Source organism: Microdochium trichocladiopsis (assembly GCF_020744255.1).
Source record: "Microdochium trichocladiopsis strain MPI-CAGE-CH-0230 chromosome Unknown B0I36scaffold_1, whole genome shotgun sequence".
Classification (NCBI taxonomy): Eukaryota; Fungi; Ascomycota; class Sordariomycetes; order Xylariales; family Microdochiaceae; genus Microdochium; species Microdochium trichocladiopsis.
Window position 1 is genome coordinate 1,578,346 of NW_025763544.1, and position 25,365 is coordinate 1,603,710.

Below are 25,365 nucleotides of genomic sequence, written 5' to 3' on the forward strand. Positions count from 1 at the left end.
CCTGGAGCCAGTCTTGACACAGGGCCTTCTGGCCTATCACAGGCCTGCACTCCAGAGCTTGGGGTCTGGTGGAGGCCCCTGCAGGCGCTGTGGAAGCCAGAAATTGTCATTCTTTTTTCTCGACCTCGAACTTTTAACGGCCCGCTGCAAGCCCCAGCCAGCACAAGCAGCGCAGCGCGAGCGACCAGCACCACCACGACTTCTCTTCTCCAAACTACCCAACGTCCCAATCTCGCAACCGCCACGCCACCTTGGAGAGCCAGACACTCTCCGAACCGCCAATGCTGGCACGGTAGCCATTGCGAACGCTCTAGAGATAGTGAGAGGATCTCTAGAGGCTGTCTCTGGAACGTAGCCCCCCGCCTGCAGGCCTCGAGCTACACAGCCTTGAACACATCCTAGGTCTCTTCGCGACTACACATCTTACAGCCAAACACGCGCGGTGCCGCCTCCACGAGCTTGGACGCCATGCTTGTTGTATGTACTTGCGTGCCCGCTTGCTGAACGCACTTCGAAGCTTCATACAGCTCTGAATGTCTCATCTGACCTCGTTTGTTCTTTGGACATAGACCAAGAACGCCGCAGAGCTCTGCGTGCTGCTCATCGGCGAATTCTATGGCCAATTGCCCTCGGTATGTCGAGCCCGATTGCGGCGCACATGTTCGCACCCTCCCAAGGAAAATGGCTTGAAGCGAACTCTCGACTAATCGCTTGTCCATGTTCCGTCGCAGCGAGTTTTTTCTGCGCTCATCTTCAAGGGCCGGTCAACCATAGCTCAGATTGCGCAGCAAACTGCTCTGCCCCCTCGATCTGTTCGCCACAGCCTCGCCGTCCTCATACAGCAAAATGCCGTCTACCACCATACCGACGAAGATTCCAGCATTACACACTACGAAGCCAACGCCGATGTCGCCTATAACCTCGTTCGAATCGGGAAGATCCTGGAAACCGTTCAAGACTGCTATGGCCCGGCCGCGAAATCCATCGTCCACGACATCCTGGTTCTTGGTCATGTCAAAGTCTCAGACCTCGTTGCGACGTACGAAGAGAAGCATGGGCAGACCAATGGAGTCAACGGCCATGCGCACAATGGCACTAATCATATGAATGGCGACGACCCATTCGAGTCCGATACTGAGGAGGAGTCGTTGTCAGTCGCAGACCGAGTGTATAATCAGGTCGGACGCTTGCTCGCTTACGACATCCTAGAAGTTGTCGTACCAACCATGTTTCGATCGCCCCAGGATGACAAAACGACCATAGAGCAGGAAGTTATGGCAGAGCCAAGATTCAAGGGCGGGGTTCGCGGTGTGAGGCAGACGCGCGACTTTGACAATGCGGTTCACGAGAGGATGACCGAGATCCACAGGGAACGGGTTGCGCTTGCCCAGAGCTTAAAGACAGCTCTGTACAACGAGGAGCACATGGCCAAGAGGCGGAAACTCGCCAACGGTGCTTCGGCGGAAAACACATTTCTCAGCAGTGCTCGAGAGTTGATCTCGGCTGATGTACGTCCCTCATGAAGAAGTTTGCTTCTGATCTGACGGCTGCTAACCATTCAATGCTGTAGCCTGATATTGTGATCAGAATCAATTTCGACAAGTGTCTTGTGATTCTGCGAAATCGGAAACTTGTCGCTTATGCAGAGGACATCATCGGAGAGACCACGGCCCAGGTCTATGCATGCCTGCTCGCAACACTGTCAAAGCAGATCAGTTCGTGCCAAGAGGATCCAACGGCACCAAAAGATGCGGCTTACGATCATCTCAGGGGCGCCGTCGTGACGACAGTCGAGGTGTTTGATAACCTTGGCGCCGACATTGATGTATCGAGCGGCCTCGGGAAAACAGAACCCGGGATGGTAGACATCCGATATGCCGAGAAACTTCGAAGACAACCGCCAAAGGAGCGCAAGACAATGGTTCTGCAAGACGGAGAGGAATGGCAGGGCTCTGACGATGACGAATCCTACGACAACACGGAAGAAGGTCGAGTAGGAATGAACGGTACGCAGAACGGACACAAAACTCCTGCCGATGCGAAAGAGCACTTTGACGATGCCGGGGCAATCCGCACGTCGCGCATGCGACAAATGAGGCAGCATCTTCTCGTGCTCGCGGAAAGCAAGCAGGGATTTGTGCGACACTGCGGAAGTCAAGACCGTGGCGAATGGACCGTCGACTTTCACGAGCTGTTCGCGCACCTCCGGACCATGGAGCTCGACATTATTATCGAGGAAACCTTTGGCCGCCAGGCGCTTCGCCTGGTGCGGATTCTTCGCGAAAAGGGCAAAGTTGACGACAAGACCCTGCCTACGCTTGCACTGATGCGGAAGCCCGACGTCCACACCAAGATGGTGGAGATGGAACTTGCCGGTGTGCTCGACGTGCAGGAAGTGCCGCGCGACAACAACCGCGCAGCCAACAGAACCATTTTCTTTTGGTGGTTCGACAAAGACCGGGCATTCAAGCGAGCACTGGACAACACATACAAGTCCATGGTGCGGTTCCTGCAACGCCTCGAGGTGGAGCGGCAGAAGAAGAAAAACGTGCTCATGGTGACAGAGCGAAAAGACGTCCACGGAATGGAGGAGGAAAAGCTGAGAGGCGACATCTACAACGAATACCGTGCATTCCTGGATATCGAGGCTAAGCTTCTGAGCCAGCTCGAGAGGCTCGACGACCTCGTCTCCGTCTTCCGCGATTTCTAGGCGATTCAACCAAAGCAGAAGTCTAAAGACGAGGACCATGAACCCAAATCGAGGGCGACACACAAGGCGATCAAGAAGACCAGGGCCGTGGCGAAGGCAAGAGCCAAAAGATGCCGTTGACTTGTTCGTTCTCTGCATTGCATGACGGCGTTCCGTAGCTTTTCATTGACCAGATTGTGGAGCGTCTGACCCTGAGTTTTGTGGCATTCTCACATGGCATTAATCTGGCGTTGTCTGTTCAGGCTGGGATGGTGGTATAAGCATGTAGTTTTGGCCAGCTAGTCGAGAAAGACAAAAGGGTCACTCAATCAGCTCTATGTACGAAGTACTTGGGTGGGACTAGGTGAAGAACTACCACAAAATAAACAAAAAGATACCCATGATGCAAGTACACAGGCACAAATGCCACCTACTGGATGGCAATAACTCTTGCAATCTGTGTGTAGGACCAGTTGATTGGAGAATTTGCCTCTAACTAGCTCACCTGGGTTGTGTGACCCAAGCAACGCCAGCAAGCCGCCGCCCAGCGGAGCACGGCAGGACCTGGACATTGTTGGGGATGGACCCACATCCGCAGGTCTTCCTCGCCGAAGCCCTCCGGAGGTTTGCGTCTCCAACCCGTGCCGTGGTGGAACGATGCGGCAGCCTGGAGTTAACTCCAGACCGCCCCGGCGCGGTTGCAGAGGCCGCGCGCTATGTGGTTGTGGTGATCAGGGTCTTCCCCGCTTCATTAACCTCGCGCGGGTGCAGATGCCGGCACTGGGAGAACTCCATTTCCACATTCGCATATGGAATTTATGTTCTGGAGCTCATGATGGTTTTGTTAGGAACGGCCAGTCGGACCGGGAGCGGCTTGCCTGGAACCAAGGAAGAAATATCAAAAGAAAGATGAACAAATATGCTCATGAGGGTTAAATGATCAACTGGAACCCTGCGCACGTTGCTTATCGAACTCTGGGAATTGTGCCCGAATCTTGTCTTGGCCCTCTCAGGGGAGATCCTGCGTCTAGCGATACCGGCAGTCTCTTCAAAACACTGAAAAGGTGCTCCCGAGGTGGGCCGGGTTTGTGAAACTGGACAAGCACGCTCGCCCCTGGAGTAGTGTCCGAGGGTGCTCGGGAGAATGTCCTGGCAGCACACACATGGGAGGGGATTTGCGCGAGAATAGGAGATGGTCAAACTAGGAGCAAAGGGGTATATAAGTCATGGCCTTCATGGTTATGGGATCCTATTTATCTTTGCAAATACACTTCACACACGCACACAAACACAAACACAACAAAAGCACTTTTGCCTGCCAGGACTCTTTCCTGATCATATAGCTTTACGTTGACGCTTCTCTATTGCTATTGCGACGGCTATCCAAAGAAAAGAACATGTCTTCCCCTATCGACCTCAAGAACCCCGACCGCGTGATTCACGTTGGTGTCATCCTCCTTGAATCGTAATTCACCCCATCCCCCGTCTGCCTCCAACGCAACCGACTTCGTTTTGAGGAACTAACTTGGTGTTGCAGGATTACCGAGATCCTCGACGTCGCCCCGCTCGACCTGTTCTCCGGTCTGAGCAAGAGGTTCGTGATGGACATACCTGAGGCCTTCTTGCCCCAGTGCCACAAGGATGAGGCTCTTGATATCGAGTTCCACTGGGTCTCAGCCTCTGGAGGCGCGATGGAACTGACGGCGGGCGTGAAGCTGCAGACCACGGTTCGTGACCATCCTGATTCTAAAAATTCACGAAAACTTGGAAACCTTGAGTCGTGTATAGCTGATGATCCTTATCGATGGACTTGCCAGAACACTTTCGAAGATTGCCCGCCTCTCGACGTCGCACTGATGGGTGCGCACGAAGTAGGAATCTACCAGCTTACGGAGGCTGAGCTGGCCTTCATTCGCAAGACCTACGAGCACTGCGCCGCGTTCCTGTGCATCTGTGCCGGCATGATGCCGGCGCTCCAGGCCGGCCTCCTTCAGGGGAAAACGGTCACTGCACCGCGCGAGATGCTCCCGGAGCTCCGCAAGCAGGCGCCTGACGTCGACTGGGTGAGCAAACGTTGGGCTAACGACGGAAAGGTGTGGACGAGCGGAGCGCTGCTCAACGGACTAGACATGATGGTTGCCTTTGCGCAGCACACCTGGGGCAACAAGGCGGCTGATGGGAAGCCGCTCGAGCTCATCGCCCACATGATCAAGATGGGAGGCTGGCCAGTTCGTGATGTCGACTACAAGGACGAATGCTTCTGAGGAGTTTTTAGCCGGCGTGAGATCAGATGACGTAGACTGTTGAGCCTGGTTTTCGGGAGTGTTCGCGAACACGCGCATGCCAAGTCAAGAGCGACTGTGCTCTCTGTGTAGCCCAATTGGAAAATTTATGCTCGTGCCAAGTCCGTTGCAGCTGTCGTGCTCCCAATCTTGGATTGACCGTCTAAGCAGACGCCGCTCTCTTCTTGGCCAGGCCACCGAGCTTCTCAGCAGCAGCAGACAGGCTGCGAGGGTCGGCGCCCTGGATCATGGCCTGCCCATTCACGGCGACCTGCTTGCCCTCCTTGAAGAACATGAAGGTCGGCATGGCGGTGACCCGATATCGAGCGGCCACGTCCTGGGCATGATCAACGTTGACCTTTGCGAAGGCGAGAATACCTGGGATGCTGTGCTGCGAGGCGAGCGCCGCATAGCCCGGCGCGATAGCCTTGCATGGCCCGCACCAGTCGGCGTAGAAGTCGACTACGACGTATGTCGTGTTGGACATGAGAGTGTCCAGCTCCGTGGTGGAGCCAATATGGTGAAGATTGTCAGCCATGCTGAGTATGGTACCTGCTTCAGAGATGATGTTGAGAGCGGTGATGCGCAGATAGAGCCTGAGAGATGTTGTGAGACCCGTAGGTTGCGGGTTCAGGCACGAGGAGTGGTGTTAAATGAGGACGGGATTCGTGATTCGACGCCTGACGATGAGGTTCTGGAGGGGTGGCATAATGCCTGACTAATGCACAACACGAGTGGGCCACTCCTTCAAAGTTCCCCCAAACGGGTCTTGGTGGCCTCCTTACACAACGCAGCTTCCTTCTGACGTGATGCTGACTGTTGGCCTCGAGTTCCTTCGAGGAATCGCAGACGCGCTCCGGATCGACGCTGCCTGGATGGTGGCGATGGACCGTGATCAATCACAAACTCCGCGCGAAGGTTGTACCACAAGTTGTGGCCACGCTGAGCTAGAATCATCACAAGTTACGATTCAAATCAGGAACCACGACTGCGCCATCAAGTGCAGGCTCTAGAGACGCTGGGGCAACCCTCTGTATTTGGTATCTGAACAGCAAATCCACTTCTTATGCACCACATTACCCTCCATATGCAAGGTCGTTATCGTCATGTCATACAGGATGCTCGTCGCTCAAACAAGGTCGAGAGGAGGGTCGACGCACGTCGTGCTGTCCCTCGGTCTCGACCACGACTTGAATCTTATCAGAATCGCCATCGTCTGTCTCGACCATGGTCTGGCTTCCCGATGTTATCGCAGAAGGCCGTCTTGCCTGCCTCGCCCTCACAAACCGGCTCTTGTCAAGGTCTGCCGGAAGGGCCTCCACGTCTGTCCGTTCTATGACCGTAATGATTTGGATCTCCCGCATCATTCCTTTTTCAGTGGGCTTCTCGCCGAAGAGGGCTCGAGACATGCTGCCGAGCCACTTCCGCAGTAGCGGCGCAAGCATCGGAGCGTTTGTCGACACTACTGACACAAACATTACGCGATATGTCCACGGCGCCGCCTGCTGAGAGCCGTGCAGGGGGTCGCCGATGATGAGGCAGACCCGGACAATGGCGACTGCGATGATGAAGATGTTGCCGCTGACTAGCACCAGCAGACCCAGCTTCTTCCAATACTTGATGTGTGCCATCCAGAAGATGGGTAACGGGATGGCCAGGATGTATATGTCGGTTGCTATGTTGAGGGATAGCACGACAGACAATGTCGTCACATCAGCTGGAATGCAACTACCTGTACGACACATTAGTATGGTAACCATGCGCCCGGCCAGGCTGAATTTGGACAAGCACTCACCGCCAGGATATGGATTTACCTGCCAATTTCGCTCCAGCGGCAGGCAGTCCAGGAAGAAGACCAACACGATGCTGATATAGCTGACTGAGACAAATAGGAAGCCGAATCTGATAATCTTCGTGTAGTCGCCCAGCCGTGACTAGTAGACAAGCATCAGTACCTTGTCCGCAGTATTGACGCTTGCTCATCTCACAGCATACCGTTAGACGTATGAAGAACGCTAGCATTGCTCCCTTTTGCAACCATAGGACGAGACTGAAAGACACCCATATCGCGAGATACGCTTTCGAGCCGTTGACACTATCGCCAATCCTCAGAGTCAGCGAAGTCCGTGGTGGATTCGTAGTCTACACCACTACCGATCTGCGCTCACCGCCATTGATATTCGTCGCTGTCTGGACTTAGTGCTGCCCTCTGCTCCGGGGTCATGCTGCCATTGGTGAGGCCGTGCCAGTAAGTGCCCGCCACATATGCGAATGCTGTTCCACTTGCATAGAAAAACTGTGAGAGTATCATCGTCGTCAGTGCTGTTCACCATCGATTGAACTGCTGAAAGGAACCCAGAAACAATACATACTGCGACGAAGAACATGATGTAGTCATCGCTCTCCAAATGCTTCCATCCAACCACACGGACCCGAGCATAGGTCCGGAGGGCCACTATAGCCACCCCGACGAGGAAGAGGACGAGTGGCTCGATCATGGATCCTGCCCCCGGCACGCCGTTTGCTGACAATCACCGCATGAGAGACTGAGCCCGAGCCCGAGACGATTCGACGTGGGTGTTGATCTGCAGGATTTGAGGCTGCCACTCGGTGTTTGCTAGAAGCCGCGCACCAGGACGATCACCAGCCCTGAAGACAATGAGAAGGCGGCTACTTGGCGTTGATGAAAGCAACGAAGCGGATTCTGTTGGAGGGCTAGCTGGTTGCCAACGGGGGCTGGCTGTTTTGGGCACCACAGCATAAAGACATCAGCCGCCCAGAGGCACTAGCCGAGTGATCGCCACAGAAGACCTGGAGGGCTTGCAAAGGTTTAAGCCGGATGACGATGGGAATGCCGCTGCGGAGCGGATAACAGTTGCGAACACGACAAGAGCCGTGTCCTGGGGCTGATGACACCCACAACAACGGGGAAGGGAGGCGTCCTGTGGGCATTCTTTGTTACGGCGACCCGTTCTTGAAGCCTTTGCCCGCGGGACGGCTTCCGTCCGCAAAGGTTGTCGTCGATTGGCTCAACGCTAGCAAAGTAAGACACGTGACAGCCTATGGCGTGACTGTCTCTCTGTCCAAGCCCGACCTGAAAAAGACATTGCTAGGCCGGTTTAGGCCTTGGCTGCCCCCTGCATGCGGACAGACTCGCCTGTTGGCCCTCCCGCTCTAGCTGTAACTTTCTCGGTGGGAGCGAATGCAGACTTCCGATCAAGCCAACTTAATCACCGCCTGGATGCCTGATAGTGCGGAGCAAGCGGAACGAGACAACTTGGGCAACTTAGCTCCTCGAAATCCTCCTTCTAGAGTATCGTGGCGGGCTGCTTAGCTTCATTTCTTGTGGAAGCACATCCATAGATACCGCTCACCACGCCAACAAGCCACCCAGCTGTCAAAATCTTGCCTCCAAGCTTACATCCATCCATACACGACTGACTTGAGACAGCCTGTCAGTCTCGACATTGTCTTATTGATCAGCTGATCCCATATTTGGGACTTTTGCCACGCTCACTAAGATCCCGCCTCCAGTTCTCCATGGGATCGCCTAGCTCTTGGCCAAGAGCAGCAGAATTACTGGACCATCCTGAGCCGTTCCTCGGCACACCTTTAGAGTCGAGGCTCATTCCCACGGCAGGCCGACAGACCTTGGTATCACGGCGCATGCTTTGATGGGTATACCTGGCCAAAGTATATCGGAGGTTCAGTCAGCTTTCGATCTTCTGGAAGCTAGACCTTTGGGCGTCGAATCGTCAGACTAATCATGATGGCCCGGTCCCGAGCTGAGCAGGCAAAGCAGGCCGTGGGGACTATCATAAATGACAGAAGGCGGCCGCCTCTAAACGTCTTTGCTTTGCTTGGCTTCTTTGCTTGTTTTCAGCCAACCAGGTGCATTTGCCGTGGCATGTCTCAGACTAGGCCCTCCATTAGCGCTCGTAATGGAACGTTGTGTGCAATGACTTTCCCTTGTTAGTCCCGGGATTCTAAAAGTGCCCGCGCTGACGAACAGTAAAGAAGCAATATCCTTCTTCCTCTGGACAGCACAAGCACAAGCACGATCGCAGTGGCGTCGGGCGCCACGTCTTATTATTGAGTTCTCTGCGATGAGCCTTGGCGACTCGCCACACCAGATCGCCCGGTGGTGCCAGGCGGCCTCGTTCCGCGCTCCCGCCGTGTGAGGCTGGCGGCATGTGGCTACAATGACGTTTTTGGCGGATTAGCGATAGCCCTCACGTAATGCTGGTGCCGTGCCATCGCCCGGCCCAATACATATGGTCGTCTGCACGCCCAGATGGCTGCGTGATCTTTTTTTGGTGGCACAATATTTCGGCACAGACAATCGTTGCGAAACCAGCCGTGGCTGAAATGAATTGAATACGCAGTCTCACTATGAATAATCGGTTGTGCAGCACCCGCCTGGCCACATATCTAATCATTGCAGAAAGTGGTCGAGTCTCACGTAGAACAGGTCCGCCTGGCCGACTTCCTGACATCTAGTCGATCTGCAAATTTACACAAAACCAATATCCACGAATAACTCTCTGGCCACCATCTCGCAGTCCTAGAGTGCCGGATAAACGAACCCGTTTTTCTAGATTCCCAACGCTCACACCCGCCAAAAAAGGGTAGGGGTGCCGTTCCGCAATGGATGTCTCTCAGTGGCTGTCCACACACGTAAGGCCTAAAGGGAAACTGTAATTCACGATGTATCATGCTTTCGGGTTATCGATTCCGACGATCACCATCAAAAGCCTATCTATACACGCCACGCGCGCGTGGTACGGGAGGGTGGGCTTTGCCTCTCGGCCGAATCTGAAATCATAGTTTTTGCGCATGATAACTCCGTGGTCCGTGGATCTCCGGGCGGTAACTTTGCATACAGGCACTCGGCCAGACAGACGCAGACGCAGACATACGACGGGATCAGGACTTTACGCTCTTCCATGGTGGCACAGAGAATAGCCTTGTACTCGGCGACGTTATATAAGCTGCGTTAGTTTGAATATCGCTCTCTAGGTTCACACGGTATCCTTGGCTGGGCATTATTATTTTGCCTGAGGGCTGATTGATCGGGGAGATCAGCAAGGGGGAGCGTATTGCAAATGCTTGACCTCCGCAACTCTGCTGCCAAGAGCAGCTCGGTCCCCGTTGACACAAGGTGTAGCTTTGGGGGGCGGGGGTGTCATTGTCATTTCTGTCCTCCGTATCGTGTACTTATGATTGTGGCCTGGAGCTCACGAGCAAGGGCTGATGCCCCGGACTTTGGGAGCGTGTTCTCAACAGGCTGTAATCAAATCCATTTGAATCAAAATGCGTTTCAAATATGCCGATTTATCTCCACATGCATTGCACTTGAAGATTACGTTGGCGTGAATGTGAACTTAGTGACCCCCGGGCCTCTGTCCGTGCCCTTGTCTTCTGGGATCGAATACTGCGTTCATATGCAAAGACAACGCTAAGCAGCAAACCTCCGTGTCCCCTGTTCCAACATCCAAACAACACGCTACCACGCTTCCACGCTTCATGCATCCACCAACGCCGTATGTTCCCATCCGCCAATCGCTCTTCTTTTTGGTTGTTTTCAAGGTCGTTTGTGCATTTCACACAATGATAAGCTAAACGCGTCTGTGATCAGCAGAGAGATCTACCTTTCGGTCCAGAACCGTCACACATACCTCAATCAGCTTCTCCGTCAAGAAGACAGACTGCTTATCCAGTCCCTCGCCGTGACGGGTCGAGCAGCTCTTCCACAGACCGCCGAAGCCCATGTCCTCTAGAATCTCGTCGAGCATGCTGCTCCCCTCGAGCGCAGCCGAAAACTTCTGGTTGGACGAGAGCGTCTTGAGCAGGGCGTACGCTGCTTCAAGGGTTGCAGTGTTCTGACAGTGCAGGAGAATATCGTCGAGCATCGAAGTAACGTGCGAACACCTTGAATGGTTTGTGGTCAACAATTTGTCTCTGTCGTCTAGGAAGGGCTTTTCTTGGTGCAGAACTTACAGGTGCACGACCACCGATGGCCGCCCGGTGGCAACCTCGTTGAGCCAGGTCAAGGTGTGATTTTGTGCGGCATCTTCCAAAACCTGGAAGTCAACCAACTCAATGGCAGTGTATAGCAGCAAATCCTTGTCCTTGAGTGACTCCAGATCACGCAGACGACGCGCGGGAGCCAAACTAGCCACGCCGACAGGGCTAATCCCTGCTGACCAGAGAACATCGCGCATTTCCTCAACGGAAACAGACCGTGCCTGAATCAGCGTTAGGTATGGCGAAGTATAGTAATCCCGAGAAAGGTCATCAGAGGACTTTCGAGCCGAGTTGGTCGTCATCTCAAGGAACGTTGAAAGCACGCGGAGTGTAGCATTCTTGGTGACTGTGTCAGTCAGACCACGCACGAGGCAGGCACAGACGCTCAGATGGAAGTTCTCTGGCGTGAACTGTACGCCATAGACCTCATCCAGCGGAATGGCAGCTTCTTCGAGCTGCAGGCGACCAGCCAGTAGCAGATCAGCCATCTTTTCACCACTGAACTCGCCAGTCGTGCCAATATTAGCAAGAACAGCGTCCAAGAACGAAGCAGTGCAGCTAAAGAGAGAGCTTGGCACGAGTCTCAATAGTGACATGGCGAGCCAGAAAAGTTGCACGCCATATCTCGAAGCAGAGGGTAGCCTCGACATCATCTTTGACAAGGAGGTCACGATGGCAATCAGCATGTCGAAGCTGCCGTCTTCGCCAAAGCGCGAAATGCTGTTGCGAAGGGCAACGAGGACCTGATACAAAAGATCATCATCGACCTCTTCGCGAGCAAGACAACCCATAACTGTGAACGCACGCGGCTGGATTGCTGGATTGTTCTGGAACGCTGTGCTTGCGACCAAACTCATCCAGCGTGATCGCCATGCGTTCGCCATGTCGACCGATGGAGCTGCTGTCGCGCAGATCTCAAACAACATGCCAGCGAGGGTCTCGGTGCTGGCAAGTGCCTGCACACCCTCGGTGCTAGTATGTATCGAAGCTGCGTCGCGCGCAAAGACATGGGCAGCTGAGAAGATGTCGTTCCGCGACTCCGAAAGTGCTTCCAGGCTTGCTCGTAACTTTGCGGTTTTATTGTCGTCCAGCGTGAACGATGTGCTCGCGGCGTGAACCGTATTGATAAGAAGGCGGTGCACCATGAGGCGCACGTCAGAGGTACCAGTGTTAGCCAGCATCGTGACGATGTGGAATACCTCGGGAAGGTACAGCTGAGCTTGGACCGGGGAGTCGAAAGACAGGGCCAAGCAGAACTGCAGCAACACGCAAATCTCACTCCAGACAGCGTTGTCGGGCAATAGCTTGGTGGGTCGGAGCGAAGATCGATTCAGTGCCTTTCGCAACCGAGCGATGATCTTGCCACGAAGTGTGACTGTTCCTATGGCCGTGATGATCGCTGTCAGGCTTTGCGTGTTCTCATCATGCAGGCCTAGCGAGAGCGCCCCCTTGATCACCTCCTCGAGGAAGATGTCAAGCAGAGTCTCGTCCCTGTAAATCGCGGGCCAAACAGTGTGCTCAAGGATCAGCCCCAAGGAAGGGTCTGTCGCCGTCACATCAATGAGTTTCTGGAAGATGCCGGCAATCTTCTCCTTGCCCTTGTCGCTGTCAGCCTCTTCTCCCAGAAGTGCCGTGCGTAAACTGGGGATCCAAGGTGCCATGTAGGCCAAACTCAACGGCTTTTGCTCGTCAGAGAAGCTTTCCCAACCAACAAAGAACTCGTTGAGAAAGTCTGACGTGAGCTGCGGCTCTTCGAGCGCAAGCCTCTTGCTGATATTGACGATGAAGCTAGTCGGGTCCAAGGGAACAAAAACGTCTAAGAGGTGTTAGCTGGCACAGTAACGGAATCTTTTGGCATGAGGACATACCCTTAAGGCATATGAATTGCGATGCGGCCTTGAAGTCAAACGCTCGGCATAGTGCACCAAGCAAGTTGTATGAAGAAACCCTCAGCACCGGATCCGCGGCGGCAAGGTTGGTGAGCGCCAGGTTGAGCAAAGTGCCGGGAACATCTTGAGGTCGAATCAGTCTTTCGACCGACTTCATTGTCCGGGTGTCTTTTCCGTACTTCGCTTTTGCAGCACGGATAGATGAGAGCACTTCCCCTTTCTTGCTACTTTGGAAGTACATGACAATCTTTCCATTGTCCGCACGTAAGCCAAAGGCTGAGTCATCTTCCGTGGGTATTGAGGTGGGAGCTTCGTCAACGTCCCCCAGCCGGAAGATATCATTGACGACAGCGTTAAGGCGAAAGCCAGGGTGGACTTCTTGCTTCTTGGCCGTGGTGACCTGTACAAACTGACCGCCAACCTTGATCATGACCTCAATCTTTCCTTTGGTTTTGGATAGCCTCGTTACAGGCTGGAAGATGTAACGCGTGTCGGTGACAACACTGATGGTCTCCTTGGGGAGATGCAGTTGGCTGAGGTGGAAATGCGCCTGAAGGTCCGGCAAGCTGCCCATCAAGTGGTATTCGACATTGGAAGGGTTGAAGACGCTGGTCTCGTTACGCGTAGCCACGCGCAGGATGCGTCGGAAGCATTTACTTTACGATCATTAGCGTGAATAGCTGGCAGTCAGGAGGCATTGCTTACCGGAATGTGCTGTTCATATTGTACACAAAGACCCTTGTCAGATGCTGCGAAAGTTCGTTGGGAGAGAGCAACTCGAGCTTCTTGAAAATCTCATCAGGAGGCTCGTTCTGCCCGTTATAGCAAGTGGCATCAATGAACAACCCGAAAGGCTTGTGCCATAGCCGACTAGCGATCTGAAATGGGTGAGTTTAGCATTGACACAACATGAGGCAACGATGGCAACAAACCTTCAAATAGCAATACAGAACGGTATCATAATCTATCGAGTCCTGATCGATATGTCGAAGAATGATGCAGATAATGGAAAGACCGTCCTGCGTTGGCGTTAGCATAACAGCTTATCTGTCCGTGAATTTGTCACAAACCTTGCTCTCGCCTCCGTCGTACACAGCACGAGTCGTGACGTAGGATTCGGAACCACGGAAGGCGTTGCGAAGCATGAAATGCTGGAATCGAGAATATGCCAGTGGGTTGTTGGCGCTGATTTGTGGTCTGTTCCACGTTACAGCAAGGGGGGGAGGGCCCAGAGTCGTGATGAGTGCCCGAACCGGCTCAAGGACAGGAGAGCGACCACGAGCAAGCTCGTTCGGAGAACGTACAACCTCTCTCCTCTCTTGGTATATGAGCTTTTGTCGCACATGGTCCCAGTGATCGTAGAGGAAACGATGCATCGCTACACAGGAACCGAAGTCAAACGCCTCGGTGCTGCTGTTTGTTGCCGCCATCTCCAACTCGGCAGGCTCGACAGAGATCTCCCTCAGAAAAGTGGTAACCCGGTAGATGTTTTGTGTCAAAAAATCGTTGAGCGAGAACAGATACGGCTCTTTGGCACCAAAGAGAACATTGTTTGCCAGATTCTGAATAACCTTAGCAATCAGGAGCAACCCGCGCCTCATTTCTTTGGATGGGGTTGTCGAAACGAGATTATCGGACTCGGGCGCGACGATTGCCGGGCAAAAGAACCGGAGGAATATGAAGGAACCAACAGCGGTGTACTTGGCCTCCGGGAAACGAGGCATCACAGCCGAGGATATCTGCGCCAATTAGCCAATTGGAACAAGCGCAATCACGAATTATGACTTACAATGCTGCAGATCTTGCGGAAAGCAGGCGGAATGAACGCAGAGGAAGCACATATGTCGTCGATGAAGACCTTAGCCACGATCCTGAGCTGCATTGCGTTCTTTTGCAGCTCTTCTTGCGACGTGACCTTGCTGGGATCGAGCTCCAAGTCGAGGTCTTTTGAAGTGAGCATCAACCGCTCGATGACTTTCTGCAATGTCGCCTTCAGATAGGCTGCACCCTTCCATTTCGCATAAGACGATATCATCTTAGTCCCGACACAGTTTCGGCGGAGCAGTTCGGACTCATTTTCTACGCAACGTAATTAGTACTCAGATACGAGTGGACTGACTGCGGTGCTACATACCAGTATCCTCAATCTCTTGCCTAACCAAGGCTTCCATGAGTTCAAAGGCCATGCCACGGGTCTCGAAGATGCTCAAGAGGGCTATCGCAATCTCGTCGACCTCGCTGCTCGGGCAGACAGTGCTGACCGCGCATGCTAGGCTCAAATCTTGGGTGAGAATCTAAGCAAGATAGGTTAGCCGAGGGTAACTATCAAATTTGGGGGAGCGCGAGTGCTTACGTCGAGAAGTGCCTCGTACTTCTCGCTGACAGCTGCATCAGAAAGGTTGTTGAACTCGGTGCCTTGTACCAGGATATTATACAGGACTTTGACGAATGCTGTCCGGATGTCAACATCCTCGTGGTAACCAATACTAAGAGAATGTTTAAGGCCAACATCGATATTCGCGCTGAGAAGGTTCGATAGGATCGTGATGACCAGATCTGGTAATGGAACATTGTCGTGACCGTGGCCAGGAAGCTCAGCTTTACCTTCCATAAAGTCACGGCTGAGCAAGGACAGGAAGCGATTGAAGTACGACTCGAACATTTGCAACTTCAGCTCGCTCGTGCCGACGTCGCTCTGCCCATCGCTGGGTTGCAAGGGTAGCCGGAATGTTAACTCGGACAAGCACTTGAGACAGGCCCGGTCAAGGTCCTTTTGAACTCTGGCAGAGTCTTCCTGTCCCCTAATACCAAGCCCGCTGTCCGCCCGAGGAGACTTTGGCCTGGAAATCCAGAGGTAGATGATTTCGAGAAGCTGATTGCGAATCCTGACATCGTCCCGCAGATTCAGGTGTTCCTTTTTCTTGGTGACACTTTCACAGAGATGGCAGACCTTAATCTTGACTCTGAGACTGCTGGCCGTCTCACCAACACCATCCATGAATTTGGCGAAACCCAGCGCCAAAGACCCCAGGTGGACTGAAGAGGCTGCACCCATCTCGGACGGCGACTCTAGTCTGTCCACAAGACCTCGGAGTAATGAGGCAGCCTGCTCTGCAAAGATGATCTCGATATCTTGGCCTCTGCCTGATGCTTCCAGTGCTCCGGTGAAGAGCACATCCACCTCTGACTCAAGTGCTTTGAACAAGTGCTGATACAGATTCGAGGATATCTCCGAGGAGAGAACCTCCCTTATTGTCTCTCGGGCCCGCACATTCGTGCTCGCGAGCAACTGAATTGACAGTCGCAGGAAACGGCTCAAGATAGCCTCCTCTAAATGCTCGGATGAGGGAAGGTCAATCCATCGCATTGATGTTTGAGACTCTTCAAGCATATACATCTGATCGGATGTACATACGCCTCCCAAAGAGGCCAGAAACCCTGACAGGTTCCTCCACTCTGAAAAACTCGCCTCTTCAATGCTCTCCGGCGGAGTTGTCGTCACATCTTTGGAAATGTGAATCCACTTATTGAATGCGATTTCCCAAGCCTCGATCAGTCCCGGAGTAGGATGTTGCAGGCCTCTGATGATGGATCGAATACGTTTTTGAAATGCGACCATGCCCGGGAACCGGAATTCCTTCGTCGCAAGCAGAGCCAGGGCATCTCGATTCAGGAGTGTGGTATGCGGAACCTTGCTGGCTTCAGGCACGCTTCGGATGGCATCTGCCGCATAAATGAAGTACGAAAAGCAAGACACGATGATCTGGCAAATGTCTAAATCTGGAGAGCATAGCGAGACATATAGGGTCGTTTCTAGCCTAGAAGCTAGTTGTATGCGGCGGTCGGTGGGTAATATGTTTTGGTGGAGCTCCTGTGAAGTGGTCAGCTGAGTTAACGACTGAGTTAATTCGGAGCTGCCTGGCATTGTCTCACAGGAGCAATCATGTGGATTAACGGGTGACATTCGAGCTGGCCCTGCAGGGCTCTTAAGTGCTTGGCATCAAGCTGCAGGATCAATTTCTCACAGAGTGTGCTGTTGACAGCAACGCTAAAGACAGACCAAGTCAGCAAATTGTTTCAAGTACTTGGTGGCGTTCACTTTACACACCTAAGATCGATGTACTTCTTTCTGAAATCGGACGAAGTGAGCGCTCTCGTTTTGCGCAGCGTAGCCAATAGTCCACTTTGATGGAGATCTTGAGCTAGCGGCTGCGCAAAAGCCCGCAGCTCTTCGTCAGCCACAGTCAGAACTGTCATGATGGCTTCCAGCCGCTGCTGATAAAACATGTCGGCTTCCGCGGCGTTGGCCGGTGGTGACTCAAACAACGCAGCTGGTCGCGCGCGGAAGAACTTCAGAATGTTTAACAACATAACCTTGTTTGAGGCATCAGCTTCTGGCGTCCGGCGCTTAGCCTCGGAATCGCCAATGTAGCGATCCATCAATATTTGGCACGAAGTCTAGGATTCTGTTAGCCTTGTTGAGCAGCTTTTGCCGGGCGTGTGCAACCAACCTTCAGTTGATTTTGTATGAACCCAACACTACTCGCAAAGAGTGGGCAATATCGGTCTGACGGGGCGCGTCTGGCAAAATAGGTGCATGACTGTACCAACGCGATCTTGAAAGTCTGCGGTGCGTTTGCCTGGAGACAGATCTGCACAAGTGGCTCGATCGAATCATCAATATTGGATTCTGCGAGACAGATGAAAGTGCAAGTGATGAGGTCTTGGTCGAACATTGACAATGCTGGATTTGTCGAGGACTTGCGAAATACGGCATCGCGGACCTCATCTTGAATATCCATGGCGTAGCTGACGATGGCACAGTCGCTGCTTAAGCCAATGATTGGACCATTGCGGACGAATGCGACGAAACACTGGATCACAGTGTCACTCCTGTTGTGGAAGCCTTTTTGCAAGCCCTCAAGGTAGCTGACTTTCTTGGCCAAACTGCCAGTCTTCGCGTCTCGGAAATTCCCTGCAACCTCGAAAACGTCCGGCATCAGACTAAGCAATGAGCACTGAAACTGGTGGAGGCATGTCCGCCGCTTGCTGTTGTCGTTCAGAGTGAGAGACATCTCGAAAAGCGTGTCAATGGAGCTGTCAAGCTTCCGCCGACCATGATGAAGGCCAGCATATTCGTCTGAGTAGCGCAACATCCAACCGATGATCAAACTAGGCGTCGAGACTGCTATGACGGTTTGGTATGATTTACGCAGATGGAGGAAATTGGACGTCAATTCTTGTATGACAGCAACGAGCTTCTGTGAGTCTACCCAGTAGAAGGCAAGAAACTGCAGCGCCCCCAAAGCGTGACGTTCTTCTTGCGCGCTTGCCAGAATCGGCTGCATGGCAGCATGACCTGCTGCGACGTTCCGAACTCGGTATATAGTGGTCCTCAGGTAGTCAAAAGATGCTGCCCAGTTGCCTGCGCTGACATAGGTGACCACAACCCTGATCAGCTGTATGACCTCGCTTGAGATTGAGGGTGGCAGCCTATCACCCAGTTCGCGCAATTCGTCGCTGGAGCTGTTCGATGAGCCGGTCCTCGAAATCATGTCGGAACCGAAAGGAGCCGTATCTAGTACATCGTGTGCCTCAAAGACAAGGTGTCGGGCAGGGAGCACAAAATCGTCCGGTATTGGGTCGAGGAACATCCTGACATAATCGAATATACGTGTAATAAGCGTGTTCGGCAACGGCTTCGGCAGCTTCTGAGCCCCACGAAAATGGGCGCCGAGGTAGATCGTGTCGAAGGTGGGCTCTCGAATGGTTTGCCAGTTGGCGAAGCAACAGTCCGCAATGAGCTTGAGGAGATAGACTTCCGAAGCAAGAACATGTGGAGGATGCGTGGTCACCGTCTTATACGGCCGTCCCAGCTCCTCTAGCAGTGCCACGAGAGGTTCGAGAACGGCGACTGGCGAGCTGGCGCTGACCCTGACGAGGGTCGCGCGAGTGGTGGCAGCGACATCGTCTTGCTTGAGGTCTTGATCCTGGGTGCCGGTCCGATGAGGGAGCTATTCGCATTGGGCAGTGATGTTAGTGGGGTGATCTATGTTTCGCACGACTTTTCCACACACAATGAAGCGCAATGGCGGCACGAAACAGATGCGAGGACTTCATACTCGGGTGGTCAGCCTCTCGACCAGACAGCCGACGAGACCTGGGTCGTTGTTCATGGTGTGCAGTCAAGAAGTCGGATTGCATTGAGACACTGCTTCGACATGGTTGTGGTCCACAGCACAATGCGGGCACTTTTTGACTGCCGGCCAGCGAGCTGAGCTTATGCGAGGTCGTGTGCCGGGGCCCGCTTGAGAGAGGAATGGCGAGCTGGAGGAGGCCAGCAGAAGCACTTTGCCGTGTTCGAGATGTCTGCTCCGTGATTGGGAAGGCGCCGTTGTTGGTCTGTCTGGCAGCTTCGTGATGCCTGCAAGCTGTGGGTTGCCTTTCTGCGACGGTTGCCGCAACTCTGCTGCCGAATCGGAGCGAGAGCCTCTGGTTCGTCGCGAGATGATATGATGGTCGTGCTGCTGCTGCTTCTGAGGTAGGAGAGGAGAACGACTCAGGAGCGCGAAATGTCGAAGCCCATGGTCGAGATGCGCAGCGAGGAATGGGGGGTGGGAAGCCAACAGGCTCGAGGGTCGTGGGTCGTGGTGGAAGGGGACGGGATTCGAGGGACGGGACCCTTGCAGGCCTGGGAGCGCAGGTGCGGCGTGTGTATTATCTCCTGTCTCGAGCCGGGGACCCTGACCTCTGCGGATATCGAGCGGGACACGCTAGGGAGATGCAGGTCGAGCTTCGGAGCACCATCCCGCCTGTGCCTGACTCTGTGCAGCTTGCTTCTCCACCATCCCATGCCGGGCGACTCGACAGCTGCTGCAAACAGCAGAGGCTTGAGCCTACTACCAAAGTGCTTCAGGGCTCACTTTTCACAAGGTCCACGAGTACGTCGAGGAAGCCTCCTGGCATCGCATGCCCCTCCACGGTTCCATATGCAGTAGCATTGCTTGAGCACGCTTCAAGGTCTTCTAGACTCAATGGCAGCGCAGGTGCACCGCAGCGTCAGCATCCCGCTCGTTCTTCCGACGGAAGGAAGAGGAGCTCGTGCACAAACAAGACAAGTCTCGAGAAAGTAGGGCCTCAAAGCCGCTGGTGGAGCGCGTTGCAAGGCGGGGCGGCGCAGGTCAGTCGCAACAACGCCCCCTGGAAGACCTGCGGGGAGAAAGAACCTTGGAACCTGTCGAGGCTTCTCCTTTTCACGAACCGCGTGGCAACCATCGTCACAATGGTCCGGCTGGCACCACTACACTGCACCATCTCAGTGTGTCCTATTTGGTGTCCTTTCTGAGTGGCGACGACAGCATGGTTGTCGCGATATCGAGCCCTTCAAGTAGGCACCTATAAGTGATCTGCCAATAACAGAACGGTCAACCGAAAGTTCCCATCTGCAGATGCCTGGATGCTGCCCGTGCTGCTCGCCGTTGTCGTGATGGTAGGGCCATCAAGGTGCTGGGATGGAACCAGAAATTAGATGAAAAAGAACACTCAAGGAAGCACCATCGAAAGATCATACTGTCGGGGATCCTTGCATGCATACGCCATCCACGTGCATACTCGGCCCACCTCCACCAGCCTTTAATACGGCAGTCAATCTCCCGCAGCGGTGTCGCAACCATGTGGGCGCTTCCATTGCCTCGTAGAGTCTGCAGAGCTGTAGATCTCCTCGGCGGCGAGTCCGAGGACCTGGACCTAGACCTGGACCGCGCTCGTTTAAATACTGTATTGGCGACGCTACCTGGCTTCTTAGAACGACCACTTCCAATCGCGGGTATGTTCGAAGTTCTGGGGTCGGACTCGCGCCTACAAGCTTGTCCTCGGCTTATTGTTGTAAGTCCCAGCCAACTTCGTACACGCACACCGACTCGCATTCCTCCTAGTCTGCCACTCTGTAGTTAGTTTCTAAGCACGGCTACACCCATCACGCCAGAGCTTCTTCAGCTGTGGAAGTCTACGTGTCCACGACCGCCCAAGAGGGATAGGTTGCAAGCCCAACTCAAAAATCAACCTTGTCCCAGGCTGCATCCCTGGCAGCTTGCGTGTGTTGAACCTTAATCCCACGCGCCACACTACCACAGTGTATCACGATCTTTCTGCGACCCGCGGGCCCGGCCCGTCCGATTAGCCTCTGATAATATGGTGCTGTCCAACACAAAGTGGCGAGATTTTGTGTCTGACCCTTGGCGACAAGTGGACTCGGAGACTCCTCCGGGTTGTCCCACTTGGCCTGCAGGACATTATGATCCCCTTTTCCACATGTCGAAAAGCCAAGAATTGCGTGGTATGGTCGCATTGATGTTTCTTCTCAAGTGATCCAGGGCATGTCAACACTCGATCAAACACTCGACCAAACCTTAAGTCACATGAATTACGACTTCTACTACGCAACGCCACACAGGATTTAGGATGTCCAAATCTACTGTCAGCGACAGAAGCACAGATAGCTGTGCTCACGAAGGGTCAATAAGAAAAACTAAACATGTCATTCATTTATCGAAGTTCTACGACAATCATTCTTCATTTTAGGCCCAGCATAATAGAGGGGCCAGCTCGCTCCTGAACCACAAGATATCTTCTTTCCATAGATACTCCCGTAGCTAATCCCGCCTGTATCCGTTGTTTCCGCCGTAGCCACCGCGGCCACGGCCGCCGCCGCCGCCTCCACCACCTCCTCTATACCCAGAGCGGTCATTGTAGCGGCTGTCATAGCCTCCGCCACCACCACCACCACCACCACCATACCCATGCTGCTGCTGGTTATGGTGGCCGCCCTGGTAATGATTGTTGCCATGATGATGTCCTCCACTACCACCACCTCCGCCGCCCCTGTACCCGCCGCCACCACCACCACTGTTGTAGCCTCCGTAAGCACCGCCATTACCATAATGCTGGGGTGGCGGAGGTGGAGGAAGACCGTTCCCGAAGCCTGGCATCCCAGGAGGTGGCGGTACCCAGCCAGGTGGTGGCACGGGTGGCGGGGCTTGGTAAGAGTTCTGATAGCCACCACCTTGTTGATGCCCATAGCCGTTGTTCCCGTTCTGGTGATAGGGACGGTTGTTCTGTCGAGAGTCAGAGCCGTAGTGGATGCGATCGCCGCGGCCTCGGCCGCCGTAACCACCACGACCACCGAGCGGCGCGCCGCCATAGCTGCGTCCCCCGTTGCGCATCTTGCCCTTGAGCTCCTCGATGTCGCTGCGGTTGAGGGCCGGTGTGGGCAGCTCGACGCCTCGGAGCAGCATCGACTTGTGGCTATGCCCGGTATCGGGGATGTCGTAGACAACTGTCACCGACCGGTCGTCCTCAACGTCGGGCATGGAGTTGCTCTCAAGGGGGTATACGAGTGTGCCGTGCGGCAGGTACTCTGCCAATTTGCTGGCCTTGCCTGACAGTCCCTGGCTGGCGCGCGGGTTCAGGTTGAACTCGGGCGCGCCTTGCTTCTTCGAGTAGAACCTGCTGATGATGTCGTCGTAAAGCTCTTGGTTCGCCTCAGACAACAGCATCACGGTCTGGCCTTTGCCATTTCGTATCGTGTCTTCTGGGCTTAGCTGTGGGTATCTCGCCTGAACAGCACCAAGCAGGCGAGGCATGTCAATGAAAGGCAGAAGAGCAACGCCTTGCCAAGCCATCTTCTTGCCGTTGAGGTCGATCTCAAAGTCCTCGGGGTAAAAGTCGATGATAGGGCTGTCGCTTTCTGTCATAAGATCGTGGAAGATATCCGGCAGGACGTGCTTTGAGCCAGCAGGCTGGACACTCATCAACTGCTCGAACGGCCGCACGATCGTGCCCTTCTCGAACTTGATGTCCATTTTGCCGATATCGACAAAGTCCTGGGCAAAGGGCGCATAGTGGTAGGGATAATACCACTCCCAAGAGGGGCAGCCCTGGAAGTAGTAAGCCAGAACCCACGCCAGGCCCTCAACGTACGCGCGACCGACTTTGCGGCGAAACTCGATGTCTTTCGGGTCGACCTTGAACTTCTGCTCGTAGTACCTGTCGGCATAGCCCTCCTCCCACATACGGATGGTGTCCTCAGGCTCCGCGGGCTCCTTGTCAGTTGACCCGGGAGTGCTCTGGCCATCAGTGATTTCTTCAGCTTTGCGCTTGCCAAGTGTGTTGCCTGTAGTTGCTTCAGAGGGTTCCGAAGTGGCTGTTGGAGCTGCTTCGGGCTGAGTAGCTTCGGCTGACTTGGCCTCAGTCAGCGCCTTGATCTGGCTTTTCAAGACCGCAGCAGCACTCTTGTTCGCAGTATTTGCATCAGGCCGGTTGACGATGAGGTTGTGGGTGAGAGAGTTGTTGAGTCCACCAGGCAAGCTGGACTCGTTGTGGTTGCCATTGCGACCATTCCGCTGCTGATCCTGCATCTTGCGGCGCTTGTTATTGGCCTCTCTTCTGTCCTCGGTTTCCTTTCTTCGCCGAAAAATAGCATCTTCTTGCTTCGCCAGGCCGTTGAGGATGAGCTGGGCCCGATTGAGGTCAATGCGCCCGTCCATCGTGACATAGCCGCCCATCTCTGGAAGGTTGTCTCGCCAGATGGCGGTAAGGGTGTCAATTGAGTTCTCGCGAATTTCGAGAGCGGGCAGGTGAGGAAGGAAGTCGTTGCCCACAAAGCAGAACATAAAGACCCAGTCGTCGATAGCGCGCTCCAGATCGAAGCGGAACGGCAGTCCTGGAACATTCAACTCGACCGCCAGATACTCTCGAAGTATAGAGGTGTGGAGCCAAATGAATGGCTTCAGAGGCACGGGCTTGTCGCCAGGCTCGTCATCTTTCTTCTTGGCCTCGCCGCGACAGTTTCTTGCCTCGTGGCCTTCCTGGCCACAAATCCTGCAAGTTCTCGTCTTGCCCTGCTGAGCAAAGACATCTTCACGAAGTACACGGAAATGAGGCTCATGAGTAGCCAGGCCCAACATGATCAAATCGGCATCAAGTCCGTAAATTACATGGCGGGTGTTCGGATCATGGTCGGGCGAAGCTCTCTGGGACCGGACGAAATCCATGATCTTGTGCTCACCCTCTCCGGGCACGGTAGCGTCTGAGATGATGACCTTCATGTTGGCCCAGCCAGGGTCGGTGTTGAGCTTGTACGCACACCAGTACCGCAAGGAGCTGGCGAGAATATCCATGAAGGGTGTTCCTGGAGTGATCGAGTTCGAGTCGAAGGCCTTCTTGTTCATCGCCGCAATTGTCTCGGGAGGCAGCACGCCACCATTCTGCGACTTGACCATCTTCAAAAGCTCCTCCTTGTCGGCAGCCTTCTCTTTTGCCTCTCGAGCGGATCTGAATCGTCTGGAGCGCTGCTGGTTCATCTTCGCGCGCGGTGCGACACCGTCGATGGCGATCATCAAAAGCTTCTTCGGGCGGACCATGTTGACGACGCGGTCGGTGTATTTGAACACTGCCAACATCATCTCCTCCTCGTCTTTTGGTGCCGGGCCATCTTCAGGATGCGAACAAGGGTGAACGATACCGTTCATATCGAGGTAGAGATTGTCGAATTCCTCGCCATTAGGATTCGGGCGTGTAGTGTCGACCGGAATGACAGTGCCATCTTCCATTACAATAGGCTGGTCCTCAATCACCGGAGAGATAATCTTCGGGTACTTTTGGGACAGCCATCGGAACGCCGCGGGGATACCCATGGTGATGATGTGAAGCGAACGTACGGGCTTTGCGAGTTGATTTGCTTGAGTTGGAGAAGTGGACACAGAGAATGGGAGTCGATTGTCTTCAGGTTATCGCGATCGGCGCTGCGGTACTGCGTCTTTGTCGCCAGGATTTCGGTATGCTATAAAGCTGTCGAGGAAGCGCCCCAGGCAGATTGGGGAGAGAAGCGCGGATTGTCGTGCGCATGGAGGCCAAGCTCGAATGCGCAGCTGTCGCAAAAGGCGACGTGGTCTGCACGTCAATGGAAAGGATCAAGGGAAGCTGGTCCGCAAATGCCGGAACCTTGTGGTGGCTGCGATGTGCGCGACAAGGCCTGGATGTCGTCGAGCCTTGCGCAGCGGGCAGGAAAAGGCTTGGTCCGATTAAAAGTTGATGATGGAGAGTCGACTCGCGGCTCTGGAACTTTTCCTGGGCGCAACTGCCTGCAGTCTAGCCTTCGTTCCAGGGTCTTCCCATTGGCAGGCAGCCAACCTGGATCTCCGTTTTCCGGGGCGAGTGGGGCTCCTGTTCCTGAGCAGCCCCCTGTTCGGCCTTGTTCAATTCTATGCACGTAATAGCTCACATTGTTCTGGCGGTGATGTGGCCAGTTTGAGGTCAATCCCTCGCGAACCGACACTTTGCGACAACAGCGTGCGGCGGATCTAGCAAAGGACGCCGCTGCGGACGAGAGCTTAGCCCTAGCCCACGGCGACTATTTCATCACGAACATACGACAGCTCCGCCTCCACGAGAAGAATGTCCGCGGCTCGGTAGACGTCGC

The 25,365-nt window shown here is 54.2% G+C and overlaps 6 protein-coding genes across 6 annotated transcripts; 2 read left to right on the top strand and 4 right to left on the bottom strand.

Moving 5' to 3' along the window:
• Nucleotides 1-123: 123 nt before the first annotated feature.
• B0I36DRAFT_280412 (RNA polymerase III subunit RPC82) lies at nt 124-3,108 on the top strand. The gene is made up of 4 exons (XM_046151473.1): nt 124-477; nt 570-632; nt 732-1,508; nt 1,571-3,108. Exons 1-4 carry the CDS (start codon nt 469-471, stop codon nt 2,708-2,710), a joined length of 1,989 nt encoding a protein of 662 aa, XP_046018135.1. The 5' UTR covers nt 124-468; the 3' UTR covers nt 2,711-3,108.
• Nucleotides 3,109-3,964: 856 nt separating this feature from the next.
• Nucleotides 3,965-4,953, top strand: B0I36DRAFT_379137 (class I glutamine amidotransferase-like protein; the record flags this gene model as incomplete). Its single annotated transcript, XM_046160754.1, has 3 exons — nt 3,965-4,154; nt 4,227-4,416; nt 4,507-4,953. Exons 1-3 carry the CDS (start codon nt 4,087-4,089, stop codon nt 4,951-4,953), a joined length of 705 nt encoding a protein of 234 aa, XP_046018136.1. The 5' UTR covers nt 3,965-4,086.
• A 181-nt stretch (nt 4,954-5,134) lies between these two features.
• B0I36DRAFT_235519 (thioredoxin-like protein) lies at nt 5,135-5,509 on the bottom strand (the record flags this gene model as incomplete). Its single annotated transcript, XM_046149403.1, has 1 exon — nt 5,135-5,509. One exon carries the CDS (start codon nt 5,507-5,509, stop codon nt 5,135-5,137), a length of 375 nt encoding a protein of 124 aa, XP_046018137.1.
• Nucleotides 5,510-6,032: 523 nt separating this feature from the next.
• On the bottom strand, nt 6,033-7,577 carry B0I36DRAFT_5317 (uncharacterized protein). Its single transcript, XM_046162994.1, has 5 exons — nt 7,344-7,577; nt 7,140-7,267; nt 6,967-7,066; nt 6,767-6,905; nt 6,033-6,703 (listed from the first exon to the last, which is right to left on the bottom strand). The coding sequence occupies exons 1-5, from the start codon at nt 7,467-7,469 to the stop codon at nt 6,081-6,083; spliced, it is 1,116 nt and encodes a 371-aa protein (XP_046018138.1). The 5' UTR covers nt 7,470-7,577; the 3' UTR covers nt 6,033-6,080.
• Nucleotides 7,578-10,589: 3,012 nt separating this feature from the next.
• B0I36DRAFT_232558 (uncharacterized protein) lies at nt 10,590-19,063 on the bottom strand (the record flags this gene model as incomplete). Its single annotated transcript, XM_046149150.1, has 13 exons — nt 10,590-10,902; nt 10,972-12,814; nt 12,867-13,543; nt 13,593-13,765; nt 13,820-13,906; nt 13,958-14,626; nt 14,677-14,966; nt 15,022-15,181; nt 15,241-16,758; nt 16,821-16,935; nt 16,996-17,345; nt 17,399-18,901; nt 19,010-19,063. 13 exons carry the CDS (start codon nt 19,061-19,063, stop codon nt 10,590-10,592), a joined length of 7,752 nt encoding a protein of 2,583 aa, XP_046018139.1.
• Nucleotides 19,064-21,401: 2,338 nt separating this feature from the next.
• On the bottom strand, nt 21,402-24,966 carry B0I36DRAFT_309895 (XRN 5'-3' exonuclease N-terminus-domain-containing protein). Its single transcript, XM_046152194.1, has one exon. It carries the CDS (start codon nt 24,578-24,580, stop codon nt 21,539-21,541), a length of 3,042 nt encoding a protein of 1,013 aa, XP_046018140.1. The 5' UTR covers nt 24,581-24,966; the 3' UTR covers nt 21,402-21,538.
• Nucleotides 24,967-25,365: the final 399 nt, after the last annotated feature.

What these genes read in the sequence shown, in the direction of transcription:
- B0I36DRAFT_280412 (XM_046151473.1), top strand. An exon ending in TCTATGGCCAATTGCCCTCG is followed by an intron (nt 633 to 731) that starts GTATGTCGAGCC and finishes GTTCCGTCGCAG; the next exon opens with CGAGTTTTTTCTGCGCTCAT. An exon ending in GAGAGTTGATCTCGGCTGAT is followed by an intron (nt 1,509 to 1,570) that starts GTACGTCCCTCA and finishes TCAATGCTGTAG; the next exon opens with CCTGATATTGTGATCAGAAT.
- B0I36DRAFT_5317 (XM_046162994.1), bottom strand. Translation starts at nt 7,469, where the DNA reads ATGATCGAGCCACTCGTCCTCTTCCTCGTCGGGGTGGCTATAGTGGCC. An exon ending in AGCGACGAATATCAATGGCG is followed by an intron (nt 7,067 to 7,139) that starts GTGAGCGCAGAT and finishes GATTGGCGATAG; the next exon opens with TGTCAACGGCTCGAAAGCGT. An exon ending in GGTAAATCCATATCCTGGCG is followed by an intron (nt 6,704 to 6,766) that starts GTGAGTGCTTGT and finishes TGTGTCGTACAG; the next exon opens with GTAGTTGCATTCCAGCTGAT.
- B0I36DRAFT_309895 (XM_046152194.1), bottom strand. Translation starts at nt 24,580, where the DNA reads ATGGGTATCCCCGCGGCGTTCCGATGGCTGTCCCAAAAGTACCCGAAG.